At 41.8% G+C, this 17,381-nt stretch overlaps 2 protein-coding genes across 4 annotated transcripts in view; one reads left to right on the forward strand and one right to left on the reverse strand.

Annotated features, from left to right (window-relative positions):
* lama5 (laminin, alpha 5) overlaps window positions 1-8,999 on the forward strand; it is an 84,555-nt gene extending 75,556 nt beyond the window's left edge. Inside the window, exons 68-79 of the mRNA XM_034877581.1 lie at window positions 261-404; window positions 520-650; window positions 1,382-1,546; window positions 2,089-2,221; window positions 2,327-2,481; window positions 4,392-4,584; window positions 5,687-5,824; window positions 6,191-6,350; window positions 7,302-7,432; window positions 7,580-7,673; window positions 7,773-7,892; window positions 8,476-8,999. Of these exons, the coding sequence (XP_034733472.1) occupies window positions 261-404; window positions 520-650; window positions 1,382-1,546; window positions 2,089-2,221; window positions 2,327-2,481; window positions 4,392-4,584; window positions 5,687-5,824; window positions 6,191-6,350; window positions 7,302-7,432; window positions 7,580-7,673; window positions 7,773-7,892; window positions 8,476-8,624 (1,713 nt within the window). The 3' untranslated portion in view covers window positions 8,625-8,999. The remainder of the gene's footprint in view (window positions 1-260; window positions 405-519; window positions 651-1,381; window positions 1,547-2,088; window positions 2,222-2,326; window positions 2,482-4,391; window positions 4,585-5,686; window positions 5,825-6,190; window positions 6,351-7,301; window positions 7,433-7,579; window positions 7,674-7,772; window positions 7,893-8,475) is intronic.
* Window positions 9,000-10,078: 1,079 nt separating this feature from the next.
* adrm1 (adhesion regulating molecule 1) lies at window positions 10,079-16,571 on the reverse strand. 3 transcript variants are annotated; one of them, XM_034876673.1, is made up of 10 exons: window positions 16,368-16,571; window positions 15,114-15,354; window positions 14,103-14,219; window positions 13,627-13,837; window positions 13,168-13,246; window positions 12,928-13,064; window positions 12,445-12,579; window positions 11,655-11,812; window positions 10,907-11,009; window positions 10,081-10,369 (listed from the first exon to the last, which is right to left on the reverse strand). In XM_034876673.1, the coding sequence occupies exons 2-10, from the start codon at window positions 15,321-15,323 to the stop codon at window positions 10,281-10,283; spliced, it is 1,239 nt and encodes a 412-aa protein (XP_034732564.1). In that variant the 5' UTR covers window positions 15,324-15,354; window positions 16,368-16,571; the 3' UTR covers window positions 10,081-10,280. The 3 variants fall into 3 exon arrangements, with proteins under 3 accessions (XP_034732562.1, XP_034732564.1, XP_034732563.1); XM_034876672.1 differs by having other exon boundaries at window positions 13,168-13,249; XM_034876671.1 differs by lacking the exon at window positions 16,368-16,571 and having other exon boundaries at window positions 10,079-10,369; window positions 13,168-13,249.
* Between the last annotated feature and the right edge of the window lie 810 nt (window positions 16,572-17,381).

The following is a 17,381-nucleotide window of genomic DNA, read 5'->3' on the forward strand; positions in this document are numbered from 1 at the left end:
CCCCCCCCCCATCAACTGGCCCCATCAGACACCGCCTACCAAGAATCTGGAGGGAATTACTATAATTGTTGGGTCTTTGGAAATTAAAGAGTGTGCATCCAAATGAATGTTAGCAGACTAATTGTTTCTTTGGATATTGTTGAATAACTTAAAACAAAGAAGGTGCTAATATGAATTTAATTCTGACTTTGTTCTGATGTATAGAATTCAAAATCCATTTAAACACAGACAATATTGCAGTATGTTGCGTTTTCATGCAGGTGGCTCGTGAGGCTCATTTCTCAGGTGAGAGTTATCTGGACATGGCTCTGACAAACATACCCACCCTCATGAACAACTTCTACACCAGCTTCAGCTTCAGAACACAGCAGAAGGAGGGACTCATGTTCTATCACCATGATCAGGTGGGACGAGCCTTTTCTCTTATTCACATCAATACATTGTAAAAGTATCTTCTCCAATGTTTTCATCATCTTCCTGCATCTTGTGTCCTAACCTCTGGTTGCCGTTTGTTTACAGGAGGGAGTGTGTCAGGTGTTTTTGCACGACGGCTACGTTGTGGTGAGAGCTGGAAACCGTGAGATAAAGACGCAGAAGACGTACAACGATGACAGCAGCCACAACATTGCATTCTACAATAACATCAATGGGTAAGAGGACTGCTGCTCTGTAGAGATCCACATACAGTTCTCAGCTGTTCTTGGACCTTGGTACAAACTAGGGGTTACCTGATCACAGCATTAGAATCAGAGCCGGTTTTAACATTTTGAAGACAATTGGGCATCGGAATTTAACCCATTTACCTGCGATTAAATCAGCTTGCAGTGATCAACACCTTTAATCAGACATGCCCAGCGCCACAGCTGGACTGCCTGGATGCCGCTACTTTCAAACCAAGATGGCCCTGCCACAAACCACTGTCTGTCCGTCTTCCGTAGTCACCATTTCTCTCCACACTTCTTCCGCAATTCCACCAAATAACCACCCTTTTAGGCCTTTGTTCCCTGGAGCCGACATCTATAAACACAATAAGAGAAGCAAAAATTCAATCTCAAGAGGTGTCACTAAGTTTAGTTTTTGGTTATCCAGTGGGGAACTTAAAACAATTTTTCCCTGTTTGTTATTCTTTGGTTGGAGTTTGGCTGGGATCCTAAAGAGAACTGCGATAATTAATAATTTGCTGCACTTGAGTTAAACGAGTTAAGCTTAAGAGATATTGAAGTTATTTGTTTACGCAGTTATTTTAAACAAAAAAACAGTGTTGTCTGGAATGGGACGCGGTATTGGCAGATGGGGGGGGGGCATCCCTAGTACAACTGTTGTGAAGAAGCAGCGTGCATTGCTGAAATTGGTGCTGATTGTGTGATTGCTCACCCTCCAGGTTGCGTGTGTACATGGACGACGTATTGGAGAAAGCCAAGGAGAGCATCCGGCTGGACAGCAGGCGGGGGTTGATGACCTCACAGGGAAGCACCTTCCTGGGAGGAATCCCCAACCAAAGCCTCAGCAATCTCACCGGATGTATCAGAAATGTTTTCATCAGGAGGTGAGACGAGAGGGCAGGCCAAGCAACAATTCATTTATATATATTGTAATAATACAATAACTGTTATCTCTGGGATCTTTACATCACTCTATAATTTACAGAGACCCGCCCCCCAGCACAGCTTACTTCAAAAACTTTTCTATTTGACGTCTTACAGGGGGAATCATTTTTGTTGCAGAAGTTACATTTCATAAACTCCAGTTTTATCCCCCATAAACCCTGTTTTTTTTAACAGTATCTGCATTCTTACATTGAAGTTGAAGAAATCGCCATATATAGTGTATATGAATGGAAACATTTTGTTTATTGGATCATCGATTCCCCTAAAACTAACAATGAATTTATCCTCTCACTTGTAATTTATAAATGTCTACAACAGGCGAGAGCAAATATATGAAATTAAATGAAAGACCTTTTTAAAGCATTGGGTAATTGTGTCTGGCTGTCTGAGCATCAGTACAGAAGGAGGTGATGTATAATTGACATATTAAAATCTGCTGTTGAGTACATTTTCTGTTGAACATGTGTTGGTCTCTCTTCAGGGAAACCAGTCCTCAGATGGTTCTGAACCTGCTGAAAGCGCAAGACAACTTTAACGTCCCTCTAAAATGTCCCGCCGCCAAAACACCTCAGCAGATCGCCGCTGCCCAGCCCAAGCAGAGCAGCAAGCCCAGGGTACACACACACACACACACACACACAAACACACACACACACATATACACACACATACAAACAAATAAAGAAAAATAATGAGTGTCCCTTTTCTGTGTCTCTCAGGGAAAGCAGAAGAAGCCGTCGGGATCTCGTAGCCGTAACACCAGGGAGTGGTGTCAGGGCGAGCCGTCGAACCGGGAGGCCGGGGCAACGCACTTCAGCGGCTCCACACACAGTTACCATAGATACGACGCTCTGCCCCGCCCACTCAGCTCCATGTGAGTAGGAACGCAAACTCTAGATAAAGTTTACACTCTTTTGGAGAAAAGTTTCCCTCATGCAGAAAACTTGATTATGTATCTACGCTTTGCTTTATTTAAAAAAAAAAAATGTTTTTGGTCATAAGATATTTTGAGTTAAGGATTTTGAGATATATATATATTTACATAATGTGTTTTGTTTTGTTTAGTCCTGCTGGCTCCTGCTGGAAGCCCACTACTTTTGTCCTGACTGAAATATCTTGTGTTTGTCATGAAATTTTGTAGTCATATCTGCCTCAAGTTGGATTGTAATTACTTATGTGATACTCTGACTTTTTTTACCGCGCCACGATCAAGTCAACATTTTAGATATAATTAAGAATAGTTTATTGCAAACCCCCTGCAACACAAGAAACATCAGCCTCAGTTGACTTTGTCAACATAATTGGCAAAGTTAGCATGCACTGAGATTATATACATGGTTATAAACATGGTTAATATTAAACTTGCCAAACATCAGCATGTCAGCATTGTCATTGTAAGGATGTAAGCATGCTGATGTTAAGCTTTGGGCTCTACTGTGCCTAATATGTTATTCTGTAGAACAATTTAGAAAAAGCAATTTCCGGCGGAATTACAAGCTAATTCTGAATGTCTACTGTGAAGGAGAAATATCACAAACACTGTTAACCTCTTCAACTTTTCACCTTGTGGTTTAGTTTTAAAAATCTAAATAAGCAGCTAGAAAGCCCTTTATTTTCCTCCAGCTGTGGTGCAGCCCAAAGCAGAGCTAAAAGGACTGAGTGTGGGAAACACAGAGCTGTTTGCCAACACTTCTGTTTTCCTATTGAGGCCACAAAAAAAAAAGTGTTTTAGTGTTTTGTGGCTTTGGCTGTTCTGCAGTGTTTCCGACTAGAAAGAATTGGTGCCCGTTCAAATGACCGGTAAGGTTTAATTGACCGGTTATATGGGAAAGGTTCATGTCAAATATTTGTCCATGTTTATTGCGCTTAAAGGTGCTTAAAGGTAAGACTTGCAAACTAACTTCCTGTCATATTTGCTGAAACTGAGCCTATGTTCCAGTAGAAATACATGAAGCAGGTCCGCTCCTCTGGCTCCCCCTACAGCCCACAGTGGGATTTGCAAACGCAATGCCCCCATAAGCGACCGCGTGGGGTGTCTAACTGCTTGTCAATCACTGCTCAGTATTCATTCTCCCTCGTAGGGGGAGGGGGTTCGGAGAGGGTTCTGGGCTTTAGCAGAAAGGGATGGAGGGACTGAGAAGTTGTCGATTTTTTTGACTAAGTCTTGGATGTTCACCATCCAACAGCACGTTTTAAAACAATTGAGAGGTTGAATTGGACCCAAACGCAGTTTAAAGAGATTTATTCCAGGCAGGACAACACTTACTTGGTAAATGATCCACAAGATCCCCACAAGGGAAATAACAACAGGAACACTACAACTGACATAAAGCCAGAATCCGACAACAGACAAGGGAAAACACAGACACTACATAGACAAGGCAAACGAGGACTAACAAGGGACACATCAGGGCTGGGCACACAATCGTACACAAGACAGGTGGTAAAACCACACAAGACAAGGGACAGGAAACAGGAAACACAAACTCACAATGGTGACAGGCTATATAAAGAATAATATCATGATGGATGTAGATTTATACTATTTATATTGAAATGTAGGCTTTTTGCTACAGTACGAGAGGCCAAAAAAATCAAATCAATTGTTACATTGTTCCGATCTGAATTAAAATAGGCTTATTTTCTATTTGCTGGGCAGAGGAAATTTAAGAATATAAACCACAGTACAATCAAACTGGCTCATAAAAGTATAAAGTGCCGACTTAGATGTTCTGAAATGTTAATATGAAAAATTAATATTCAATCACCTCTCTCTTTGTTCAGGCCTCACATTTCCATGGCGTTGAGGATCAACTCGTCTGACGGTTTGGTGCTGTACGCAGCCGACGGCCAACATGGCGGAGCGGTGATGTCACTCAGCGTGTTGGACGGCCACCTGCTGCTTCTCTTGGACGGAGGAAAGAGGAAGGTCAGCCTGCGCAGCCGCAAGAAGTACAACGACGACCAGTGGCACACGGTGAGGTCGCCACGCATCACACTCTATATATGTAGTACGACAAGGTGAGGTCGCACACATCATCCTCTATTTATGTAGTACGACACGGTGAGGTCACTACGCATCACACGATACATATATAGTACGACACGGTGAGGTCACACGCATCAGACTATATATGTAGTACAACACGGTGAGGTCACACGCATCACACTCTATATATGTAGTACAACACGGTGAGGTCGCACATATCACACTATACGTATTACGACAAGGTGAGGTTGCACAAATCACACACTATATATGTAGTACGACACGGTGGGGTCGCACGAATCCCACTCTGTATATGTAGTTCGACAAAGTGAGGTCGCACACATCACACTCTATATATGTAGTACGACACAGTGAGGTCACCACGCATCCCACGATATATATGTAGTACGACACGGTGGGGTCGCAAGAATCCCACTCTGTATATGTAGTACGACAAAGTGAGGTCGCACACATCACACTATACGTATTACGACAAGGTGAGGTTGCACAAATCACACACTATATATGTAGTACTACACGGTGGGGTCGCACGAATCCCACCCTGTATATGTAGTTCGACAAAGTGAGGTCGCACACATCACACTCTATATATGTAGTACGACACAGTGAGGTCACCACGCATCCCACGATATATATGTAGTACGACACGGTGGGGTCGCAAGAATCCCACTCTGTATATGTAATACGACAAAGTGAGGTCGCACACATCACACTCTATATATGTAGTACAATACTGTGAGGTCGCATGCATCACACGCTATATGTTTAGCACGATGCGGTGAGGTCGCACGCATCACACTCTATATGTGTAGTACGACGACAACCAAAACATTTTTATTTTGTTTCTGTCAACTTTGAATGAAGTGCGTTTTTCAATGCTAAAATGATTTAAATTTACATGGAGTCCGGTGGCTTTAGCAATCCCAATTCACAGATGTTATGTTTCCTGCATTGACTACTTCTACATTTACCATCTTTACATACTTTACTCAATGAGGTATTTTTACAGTGCACCCCCGTTTGTATCAAACATCTAGCCTGCTCTGCCTCTGTCCTTATGCCACCTCAGGTGTTCCTAAAGCGTGAAGGAGAGAAGATCAGTCTGATAGTGGACGGTATCAGCGCTCAGTCTAAGAGATTCCCCGCTGGAGACAGGCCTCGTCTGGCCGGGCCTTTATATGTGGGAGGAGTCCCTCCCTCACTGTCGGTAAAACATCCAGATTACATAGCCTCTCTCTCTCTCTCTCTCTCTCACACACACACACACACACACACACACACACGAGTCAGCTACATGTCTGCATGTGATAACAGCTACTGACAGTAATAACAGTGTGGTTGGGGAAAGAAACATCCCGTTGATTTTCTCCATAAGGATTTAGATTATCAGCTGCTCCTGTAAAAGCTAGAGGTCTGTATGAATCAAAGTTGTATTAAGAAGAACATGTTTTATTCGCGATCTAATCTGTTATTGGTGGGATGTGTAAGTAATATCTCAATGCTGTTAATTCACACAAGATAGAAAAGCACATCTCTTTTTCGTGCAATGTAATGAAGCTCTGGGTGTGTTCAGGCTCCAGGCTCCGGTGGTTTCATTGGCTGTGTCAGGGACCTGACGCTGAACCAAGCTCCCGCACGAAGCCCCGCCCACAGCCAGGGGACTGTGCCCTGCTTCCAGGACCCTCTGCAGCCTGGAGTCTATTTCTCTGGCCAGGGAGGACACATCACAATAGGTACTTATCCTCCCTCATTTCACTAATGAGCTGCGTTGGAAACCATTTCCTATCAGGGACAAAGTGCCCAATATGTAGTGGTGGCCTAATCTGTGGTTAATTTTATTTGCTAAATACAGAGCTGGTTTAGAACTGAGATTCCCCAACTCAAAGTAGTTTTCTGTATCTGTGTCATGGGGGCTCTGTCACAGCCCCGTCTCTTTAGGAAACTAGTGGAAGGTCCGAGTGTATTGATTCCAACTAGAGAAATGAACGTGAACACAGATTATGAGTGGGCCGTTGGCCCTCTTGTCACCAAAGTATATATTGGAGCCATTTCTCACAAGCCACATATCTCCAGAACATTCTGACACTAAAATGGCATTTTTCAGACAGACACATTATGAGAAAATGAACTTAGTTTTGACCTGTTTCTGTCTCAGGATAGAACTCGCGAGCGCCAGCTTACGTTTGTGAGCGCCCTAACAAAACTAATCTCATTGATGCTAAATAAGCGTAAATATCTAACATTAGCAAAAGAACACATAAGTTAGGAATTAACTCACTTCATCCATCCACACAAGCACAAATGTTCAAATTAGGCCACACCCCTTTAGGAGGCAGGAAGTGTGGACCGTTTCATACCACTGGCGCTGCTTGAAATGCTCTATCTTTACTACAGAGGATTTGTCCTATAAAGTCCAATATTAAATACCCACAATACACAGCTAATTTGTGTTTAGAGGATGTACAATTTACTCCCTTACACTCCAATGCAACGTGGCCATCTTTGTTTTGGTTTGTTTACATGATGCCCTCCATCACACAAATAAGCAATGTTTCATTGTAGTGTCTGAAATCTGGTCTGGTTATTCCCTAGACAGCCGACTAGCTAATAATCACTGTGTAGGCAAGAATGAGGGAGGGAATAAGGGAACGATGTGTCCTGACTGAAGGCTCCTCTCCCTGCAGATGAGTCCTTAGTTCTGGGTCGGGATCTGGAAATCCAGTTGGAAGTTCGGCCCCTCTCGGAGTCTGGGCTTCTGTTGCATGCTGGGACGTCACCTGATCAACACCTGAGTTTGGTCCTCAGCCAGGGAGAGGTGAGAGCACACCAGAGAGGGTTTTAACAACAACTGGAGACATGTTTTATTAAATTGTAAAAATTACAAGAAAAAGAAAGCAGAAAGCAATTCATTATTGAAACTGAAAACACAAATACCAAACCTTACAATGAGAGGTGTGTGTAGGTGACTGTTTCAGTGAACAGCGGCAAAGGGGAATTCTCCACCTCTTTCACTCCTGAAGAACCTCTATGTAACGGACGCTGGCACACAATCAAAGGTGAGTTTGCATCAACGAGTTGTTGTTTGTTGCTGCGTTGTTGCCCAGTTGGAGCGCTGAGATAAGGTTGTGGTTGTTGTGTGCTCTGTGCATCTCCAGTGGTGAAGAAGAACAACGTCCTGCAGCTGCATGTGGATGCAGCCAGTGAGCACAGCGTCGGCCCCAAACAGAGCCGCTCTGCAGGGGCCAAAGAGACGGTTTACCTTGGAGGGGTACCCAGTGAGTAAATATATACATACATACACGCACACATACACACCCAATGCCAAAATCCTGTTTTTTTTCCTGATCCTGCAACACCATCTGATATCATTTATAATAATTTGTCAAGGGAAAATACTGGTGGATCCTAATAGATCTTTCATATCTCTTTAATGTTCCCAATTTATTTTAGTCTACGGGTATGGTCATCCAACTTTTGAATTCATGAAAACAGTTACATTTAAAGTGGCTTGCTTGGTGCATATTGTTCCGTGTAGCTCTCTCTGTCTCGGCCCCCCATCGTCAGCAGATGGGTCCCTCCCTATTTAGTCAGCCAGAGGCCGTGCAATTTCCCAAACTGAATAAAGGAGGGTCATGCCTTTTTCCCAATCATTTTGGAGGGTCATAGAAAAATGTATTCCTCGCGAAGGGAGGGTCAAGTCTTTTTTGACTTAAGACCCCAAAAGTCCTTTGGTAGCCCCTTAAATAAATAACAAACCGAATCCAAAATGAATGTTTATGACCCCCAGCCTCTTGTCCGGGTGGCTCGTTGCGTGTCTCTTTATGCATCTAACATGATGTTTGTCCCTCCGTCCACCAGATGGGGTCACATTTCCTGGTCTACCTGCCAGCCTGCCAGTCTTCCATGGCTGCATCCGCCAGGCGTCCATCAACCACAGACCTGCCATGTTATCCAAACCCCTCGCTGTGCACGGAGCCGTGGGCACGCAGGGCTGCCCACACATGTAAACCAAACACACACAGTCTTGCCCTCACATTCCCCAACTACAAATTACTGGTGGTGGGTGTCATGTTACTGCAGCTAATTTTAAATATATATTAATATTTATTTTCTATTTTCAGAAAAATGTATTTTTTATATTTTACAGTTTGTCATTGCAATATTACTGGTTTGTTTTTGTGCTACAGGGTGCTATAACAGCTGTCTGCACATAGAGATGCACTGATACAGTCGACTGCTACAAGAAATGAATGATCAACTCTATAATCAGAAATTAATTCTATTCTACATATATGTGTAGTATATTGTAAATAAAGGCAACACCAGCTTGAATTGTATTGCTTTTGCTAACAAATGGTGAAAAATAAAAGTAAATTGCCCCCAATTATTTTTTTGCATAATATTCACAGCCGTGTGTCGTGCATCTCTAGCAGAGAATGTTAAGAATACCTACTGAGTCGGTACGCTGTGAACAATGTATGAGCAACATCCTCAGGCAGCACACACGGCACACACATGGCAACGTTACCTGGAACTGGGACTTGGACCGGACCTTTGGGAATATCACAATTAATTAAGTCTTTGTGACACAAAAGGGTAATACATATAACACAAAAAGGTTGAGTATTTGCAGAGAATCACAGAAGAGAGGGGTATGTCTGTGAATGTTTCAATATTGTTTTAACATGTTGCTAGTTTATAATGTTCTTTTCTCCTCTACATCAAGGTTTCAGAGTTAGCAACTATGATTTAGGCACAGGTCCTACTTAAACATAATCTCTAGCGTGTAATTTAAATTTTTCTTTCAGAAGAAGTGCTGCAGACTTTTTCTATCAGCCTTCAACTTTGATAATGCTGCGTTCAGGTCATACTGGGGTTACTGCTATTACCAGTTTCCAACTTGTGAATGGTTTCATGTCCACAGCCGAGTTGTTCGACTGAGAAACATTTTTCTGAACTCTCAAATATGATTGACCAAGCCTGGCTACAGCGTTTCTATTTGTCACAGTAATTGAAACGCTCACAAGTCGAAGCATTGGATGAATTCCTACATGGAGCGAGACAGCAGCATAACCACCCATTCTGTCAGTTTGTGTCCAGGTTGCAGGTAGCGTTCCCCATCTCTTTTCCGTCACAAATGTAAACATGTATCAAACATGAGTGTGAAGCTTGTATATAACCACTTTAAAGTCTCACAATATATCTCACAGAAAGAATAAGCTGTCCCTCCCCCTCACTCCCGGCCCCCCATGTGTTGCAAATGTATTTTTAAATTAAAAAAAATTCCATAACATTTTACTTTTCGGTGTTTGTTTCCTATTTGCAAAACATAAATATAGACTCAAGTAGTTTTTGTTGCCATAGTTATTTTATTAAGAGTGAAATGAAAACTGTAACAGAAAGAAAACTAAATTAAACCTCAAAAACTAAATGTCTCTTTTCTGGGTTAAAGTAATGGTCAACAGAACAAAACAACTGTTGTTAAGTTAGCTCCAAGTGCTTACATGTCAGTTCTAGCTGTCATGTTAACAGCTCTGCTATCCTGTGAGTGAGGAGAAGAGCATTGCCTTTGGTATACAGAGGTGTAAAACAACATTAAAGAGAGGTGGGTGGAAGAACAAGTACTAAATTAAAGAAGAGGAAAAGGATAAGCAGTGTGAGCTCTAATCCAGACTCATGTCCTCGTCGTCCTCTTTCTTCTCTTTGGAGTCTCCTTTACTGGCCTGCATGGCTTTGGCAAACGCCTCCACATCTGGCGTAACAGAAGAAACAGGTAGGCATAATGAGAAAATAAAGTTACAAAAAGGAATAATTCACATGATGGTAGTGATGTAACTCATCAGGGATTGGCATCGACCCAGTTTACCTTATTTCTATCATATATGGACATCAGTTTGTACTCTACGTGTATGTCACTAAGTTTAGTGTTTGTTCAGCGGGGAACTGTTTATTGTGGGTCGGGGCTGGAATCCTTAAAAGAACTGTTTTGGTGTTCACTTGCACTAAGTTAACTGTATTAAGCTAAAGACAGTTTAGTACATTTTAAAAAAGAATAAAAATACACTGTGCCACTCTATTATCTGAGCAGATAAAATAAATATTGGATTGGGGGCTCAATATTTAAAAGTTTGGATGTCAAAAACGTTGATTGGGCCATCCCTCCATGATGGCATTGAAGGAATAGCTTCACATGTTGCAAGTATGCGTTAGTGAGGGTGACTACATATAGTCACCCAGCTGCTCACACACCCTCAACTATGATGTGTGTGTGTGTGTGCGGGTGTCTCACCTCCTCGGTTGGCGGCGTCCACAGCTTCTGCCGGCAGACCAAATTGATTCATGAGAGGGCCAAGCTGCCCTGAAGCCAAGGCACTGCTGAACATACTCATCGACTGAAAGAGGGAGGAATCACCATCACTGGGGGTAATGCAACACTTTCTGACATCATGATGCAGAAATTAAAACGTACTTATAGCCAAATAAATTAACTGTTCTACTTTGTTATATTTACCATTACCAAATACATCTTCTTGTGCTCTCCTCACACGTAATTAACTAATAAGGTGAATTGAGTCAGTAAGGGTCTTTTGAACACACCAGTTTTTGGCTAATGAAAATGAAAGTCTTCATTAGCATAATAAAAATAAAAAGATCACATTTCCATTAATCTGATTTGTAAAACGTTTTATTTTTTGGCTTTTCTACAGAGAATCAACATGTTGAAAGTTGTTGCCTTGACTAAAATGTAAAGGGCAACTACGTTTTTTTCCAACCTCATTTTCCTGTTTTTGTGTCTAAGTGACTCATTAGAACAACCATCTTTGGACTTGGTTTAGAGGTAAAGAGAGATTGCTGCAGTCAGCAGCTGAGAAACTACTAAAATTACAAAACACCAGCGTTGAACAGGCTACACGTTGTTGGGGGGTTTAGTAATGTCTCTGGTCAGCTGGTATAAACAGTGTTGTTGTTGTTTTTGCACAGTAGCTCTTGAAAAGATGCCTCTCTGACTATTTAGGATTTTAAGTGTTATCCAATACCTGTTGGAACTGAGGTGAGTTGATTGTGTTCTGGATCTCCTCAGCGCTCTGCGGTAAACTTTCTCCACTTGGGAGGAAGGGCAGGAGCCTCTGCTGGACCTCAGCGTTAGTCAGGATGGGGGCCATCATCTCCGGGGTGCAAATGCTTGCTAGGTCCACTGCAAACACGAGAGAAGCTCAATTAGTCATATTTAATGAAAATACTGGATGTACCCTAGTCTCCCTCCTTTTTATTCTTTTCTTCATTGACCATATTCTCTGTCTCCCTCATTTAGCTTATACTGGTATTTGGACTAGGGCTGCACAATATATCAATATATATAGTTTTTATATAGTTTTTTTAAATCTTCATAGCAATGTCAACTGGCACAATAAACAAACCACAAAAAAGAAAGACAAATTTCTTTTTAAAATCTTAGCTGGAGGAAATATCAGCAGAAAACTGCACTTGAACAGTCATTCAGTTTTCAGTGGTGCCTTTTGTATTCAATTAAATGTTCAATTTGTTTAATAAAAGAATGAAACAATTTCCTTTCATTTGTTATAAATTTATCAAGCAATTTTTATTTATTTTGGCGGAATACTGAAATTAGCAGAAGCGCAGAACTGAGTTCACTTGATTATCCGTTTATTTATCAAAAGTAACATTGTTATCCTGATATTAAACTATTTTTACTTATTGCATATTTTCCTCATATTGTGCAGCCTCAATTCGGACTGACTTGTAATGACTATGCAATCCTAAATCTGTGTCATACTAAGATCCCACATCCAATCATGTGTCACTCACCTGCTGCTCCCTGAGCAGCTGCAGCCGCTGGGACGTTCATGGTGGCAAGAATGCTCTGAAGGTCACTGAGCTGGATGGGCTGGTGGGAGGGAGGGCTTCCAACAGAGGCCGGGGCCAGTGGGGTCTGGGATGAGGCTAACAATGAGACAAGGCATAAAAAAAGTTGTAAAAATTTAGCACAGGGTGCTCGGTTTTCCTTAAAAGTGAGATTCTTTCAGCCTAAGGTGATTTGTTCTGGGCAATGGGTCCATCCTAAGCAGGCTGGAAAAGCACAGAAGTAGCTGGGTCCAGAGTAGTTCAATGATAGCACGACAGACTATTTTGAGAGGATAGAGGAATGTTTGCCAGATTGAAGGTTTATCCTAGATAATGGGTAATGTAGCTGAACTTTCTGGAGACTCCTCTGGTTTGGGTTTTAAATTTGAAACTAATAATTACAAAAAAAGTGTGATTCTTAGTTGGCAGAAGACTGCACTTATGTACCTGGTGTGGAAGGAGCAACAGTAGCTGGAGAGACAGCGGACGCGGCAGGAGTCACTGGGGTGGTGGGGGCCTGAGAGGAGCTCAGTCTGGGGGCTCCGGCTGATGAAGGAGTGGCGGCTGCTGACTGGCTACGTGAGCTGAGAATGGAGATAGGGGAAAAAAGACAGAAAAAAAGTGATAAATTCACAATTCATTTATTTACATGTACTAACTATGGTCTACATCAGTGTTCCATCTTACCTGGATGAGGAACTGCTGGTGGCTGGTCCTCCGCTGCCCAGCAAGTTGGCCAGTCCTGGTCCTGCTAGAGCTCCCAGACCTCCTTAGACAAACAAGCAAATCAAAAAGGGTCCAAATTGATGTCTGATTCTTATTTAAAACAAATGCAGCTGCTGTAAGCTAAGCTTCACTTAATGTTGATTAAAAGACATGAGGGTACAAGGAATAACATCACATAACAACAGCTACTTTTTCTTAAAATAACTTCAAGTATTGTCATATTGTTAAATTACTATATATGGGGTAGCACTTAAGAAAACTATGTACTGCCAGTGTAATTACTGAGATTTTTAATTTTATTGTTATTTCCTGAAATTATCTTGCTTTAGGAAATCCATAAACTTCTGCAGTGGTTAAGTGTCAGGATTAATACTTGTCTAAAAAATGTGTATACATTAATATATATGTATTGCTGCTCACCCAGTCCTCCCAGCCCTGTTGGTCCAATCAGCTGCATCAGCTGGTTGTGGCTCATATTTCCCAGCAGGTTTTGCAGGCCTCCCTCTCCTCCGAGAGCAGAGAGTTCATGGCCACTGCCTCCCCCGCTTCCGGCCGTTCCAGGAATGGGAGGGTTGTTCAGGTACTCATTAACCTTACGACAGTACTCATCATCCTTGTCAGCCTTTGGCTCCTGATGCAAATGAGACAGGCAATAATTCCTTGAAATCAGAGCTAAATTCTCGGCAAACCAAATTAACATGCTCAGTTCTATTGGAGTTACTCCTCGTGGCGACACAAGGCAGGTTTGACAACACCAAAAAGATAATATAAAAGAAACAACAAACCCACTGGAAATTTGAACTATTGATGCTTTTGTCTCTCTGCTTTATAGAGACCTAATTCTACAAACATTTCTAAAAATTGCTGTTTTGGCAGGGGGAGCATCTTCCTCTCACCTGCATCCAGAAGAACAGTCTCTTGGATCCGGCCTTGAACTTCAGCACAAAGACCCGTCCAGTGGTGCACTGGCTCACCTTCTTGAATTCACAGTCATCAGGGAAGATGATCAGGTCCTGAAACAGAAAGGCACAGCATAAGAAATCCAAAAGGGAGAGGGAAGACATTGAGGTTGCTCTGCCACAACAAATCATCAACCAATTAACTAAAGGAAAAACCAAGCCAGCAACATCCCTGCAGCTTTGAAATAAAGACACAGTCACCTTGTTTGCTCTGTGGAGGGCTGGCTGAATTAGGATTCATTGTGTCAGCATTGCTTGTAAATTGTTTGAATGTGCAAATACAAAATGAATAGAAAATTATTTGTAAATTGTTTGAATGTGCAAATACAAAATTAATAGAAAATTATTTGTGGAATGTACAACCCGTCTGAAGATAGTAATAACTCATGACACGCTGAGTTTTCAAAAAAGTGGGATCACATCAGCTGTCAGTCTTTGCTCAAAAGCATGGTAAAACTGTCTATGGACTTAATACCCAGCAGTGTTTACAGCGAGGACATAGTGGTGCCTGGTTATGGCCAAGGGTAGCGCAGGGCTACGTTAGCTGGCTCTTGTAAAGAAAAAGCTAAACTAAACAGTTAAAAATATATACCGTTAGAAGAGTACGAAGTTACACTTTAGTGTTACAACATTAAAATAACTGGAAACATTAAGAGATCATTTATATTTGTATTTTAACAGATATTTTGATAAAACTGTAGCCAATTAGTGTCCGAACGTGGACAAAGTGACGCTATGGAAATAAAGTTATCTTGCACTACAACCTGCAGCCTCTCAGTCAGTCAACTGGGCAAAGAGAACACTGTCACACTTTTGGCTCGCCATTAATATTGTATCCCCCCCCCCCCCCCATGCACTGGAGTCTGAACAATAGTTTTAGAAATCTGTGACAAATAGTTTTGATAAAACATAGAAAGAGTTAAAAGTTAAACGTTTAAAGTTACTTACATCATCAACATTCCCGGACGTCCTGTCCTTCCAGCAGAAGTGAATCAGGGAATCATCGGACTGCTGGACGTACACAGTGCCCTTGCGTTTGTCCGGCGTCACTACGTTTCCCTTCAAGGTCATTTTACCGGCACGAAACTCCACCAGGTACTTGCTGGAACTTCCCCTCGAGCCGCTCACCAAGCTCGGAAAAAGAGCACCCGACGACATCTTTAGATCTCTTCGTAAACAGGCCTGAACACTGCAGGAAAAGAAAAAGAGGTTAGCTTTGCAAGACGTACAAGTTTAGAAACTTTTTGAAGTAACTTGTACTTTATTTGAGCGTTTCCATTTTCCGCTACACTGCACTTCTACTCCATAAAATTCACAAACAAATATTGTACTTTTACTCCACTATGTTTACTTAATAACTTAAGTCACTAAGTTATTAAGTGTAATAACTTCGTGTGCATTTGGAAGTTGAGGAACTTCCAAAAGGCCTTATGTGATAAAATCACGAAGTCAACATGGTTGTGACATCATACAATTTTGCAAAACAACTTTTAGGGCAATTTTTCATTGTCATTACTAAGGAACAGAGAACAGCTCGTTCCCTGGTTCTCTCCCGGTGTAGCTAGCCATAGCAGACTGGAAGGTTTTGGTCGGATAACGTTGCTGAATAAGGGACACTAAAGACAACCTTGAAAATTGTTTAGATCTTCTGAGGTGTTAAAGATGTTTGTGAAGAATCCACGTTTCGCCACAAAAAAATTCAATAAATACGTTTTATTGCCTCATCAAGTCTTTACTACTTTGCTAGTTTATAAATCTGGTGTCCAGACCTGGACAGACATAGATGTAACAATAACTTGACTGGTTGGCGGTGGGATTAAGTAAAGTTAATTCTAACGTTAGAAAACTTTACGTACTTCTTGCCGCTATTTCGTATAATAGCTAGTGTAACAATTTATACCATAACAATATTGTAGCTGTCTGATCCAAAAGAATCACTTCGTTTTGTGTCACAAAAGTGCCAAAGCGAAGCTAACAAAGAGGTTAGCCAGCTAGCTATCGTTAGCTCTGTCATACTAAGTATCGATGCTAACGTTAGCCCGTGACTTGGCTAAATCGACGAACTGCGACGCCCAAACAAGTTTTACATTCAATTCTACCTAGCTGGCAGAATTCATTCAACATTTAGAAATAACAGCAACATGTGTGTGTGTGAGCAGCTTCATGTAAACTAAAGGTTAAAAATAAATCGTGTTCAAATACCTGACGTTGGGTTGAGCAGAGTTTAGCAACAACTTTTTCTTCTTTGCGTCGCTGGCTGTAACGAAGCTGACTTCCTGTTCTTCTTCTTCTTTTCATTAATGGCGGATTGCAAACCACTTTTAGGTGCATACCGCCACCTACTGCACATGAGCGTGTTATATCCTTTCATTTTACAATTGTCTCAAATTCTCCTCACCAACACTTTGTCTTTTTAAAATGTAAATAATTTTCGTGTTAGAATATCTAAACTAACGTCGCGTTCGATCGGATCTCTCGAGGAAGGAGGCTGAGGGTCTAATTGAGAATTAAGACTAAGGTTTAATGCAACAGAATGATGAAGATGATAAGACAAGACACAAAACAAACATGATAATACTTACTTAATATTATACTTGATTGATGCTTCCTCCTGATTGAGTCACATGAAAGCAGTCTTATATATATAAGAAAAATCCCCCTGGGCTTGTCGGTACACGATCCGTTCTGCGCATGTGCGCGCATATGCAGATGATTTCATGATGAACGTCGATTTACGAAACTGCACGGTCTGTTCACATAGACAGTTAAAGAAAGTCTGTTCGCCTCCACCGGAAAGCCAACGTTAGTTTAGCTAACAGTTGCTGCTTTTCCCACTGTTTAGTTTTGAGTAACGTTATTTTAGGCTGAATCAATATGTCAGCCTGTTAGCCGCAATAGCCGTTAGCTAAACTAGCGTCAGCTTCCCGGTAGATAACCGTTCTCATAGCTAATACATCAGTAGGCCTAGCCTACACGATCTGTCATACACTCACCGGCCACTTTATTAGGTACCCCATGCTAGTAACGGGTTGGACCCCCTTTTGCCTTCAGAACTGCGTCAATTCTTCGTGGCATAGATTCAAAAAGGGGCTGGAAGCATTCCTCAGGGAGTTTGGTCCATATTGACATGATGGCATAACACAGTTGCCACAGATTTGTCGGCTGCACATCCATGATGCGAATCTCCCGTTCCACCACATCCCAAAGATGCTCTAT

The sequence above is a fragment of the Etheostoma cragini genome, chromosome 7 (genome assembly GCF_013103735.1).
Source record: "Etheostoma cragini isolate CJK2018 chromosome 7, CSU_Ecrag_1.0, whole genome shotgun sequence".
Lineage (NCBI taxonomy): Eukaryota > Metazoa > Chordata > Actinopteri > Perciformes > Percidae > Etheostoma > Etheostoma cragini.

Coding starts and splice junctions, on each gene's coding strand:
- adrm1 (XM_034876671.1), bottom strand. CDS start 15,323: ATGTCGTCGGGTGCTCTTTTTCCGAGCTTGGTGAGCGGCTCGAGGGGA. Junction 12,580..12,927: donor TGTTGCTCCTTCCACACCAG/GTACATAAGTGC, acceptor TCTCATTGTTAG/CCTCATCCCAGACCCCACTG. Junction 10,370..10,906: donor GGACGCCGCCAACCGAGGAG/GTGAGACACCCG, acceptor CTGTTACGCCAG/ATGTGGAGGCGTTTGCCAAA.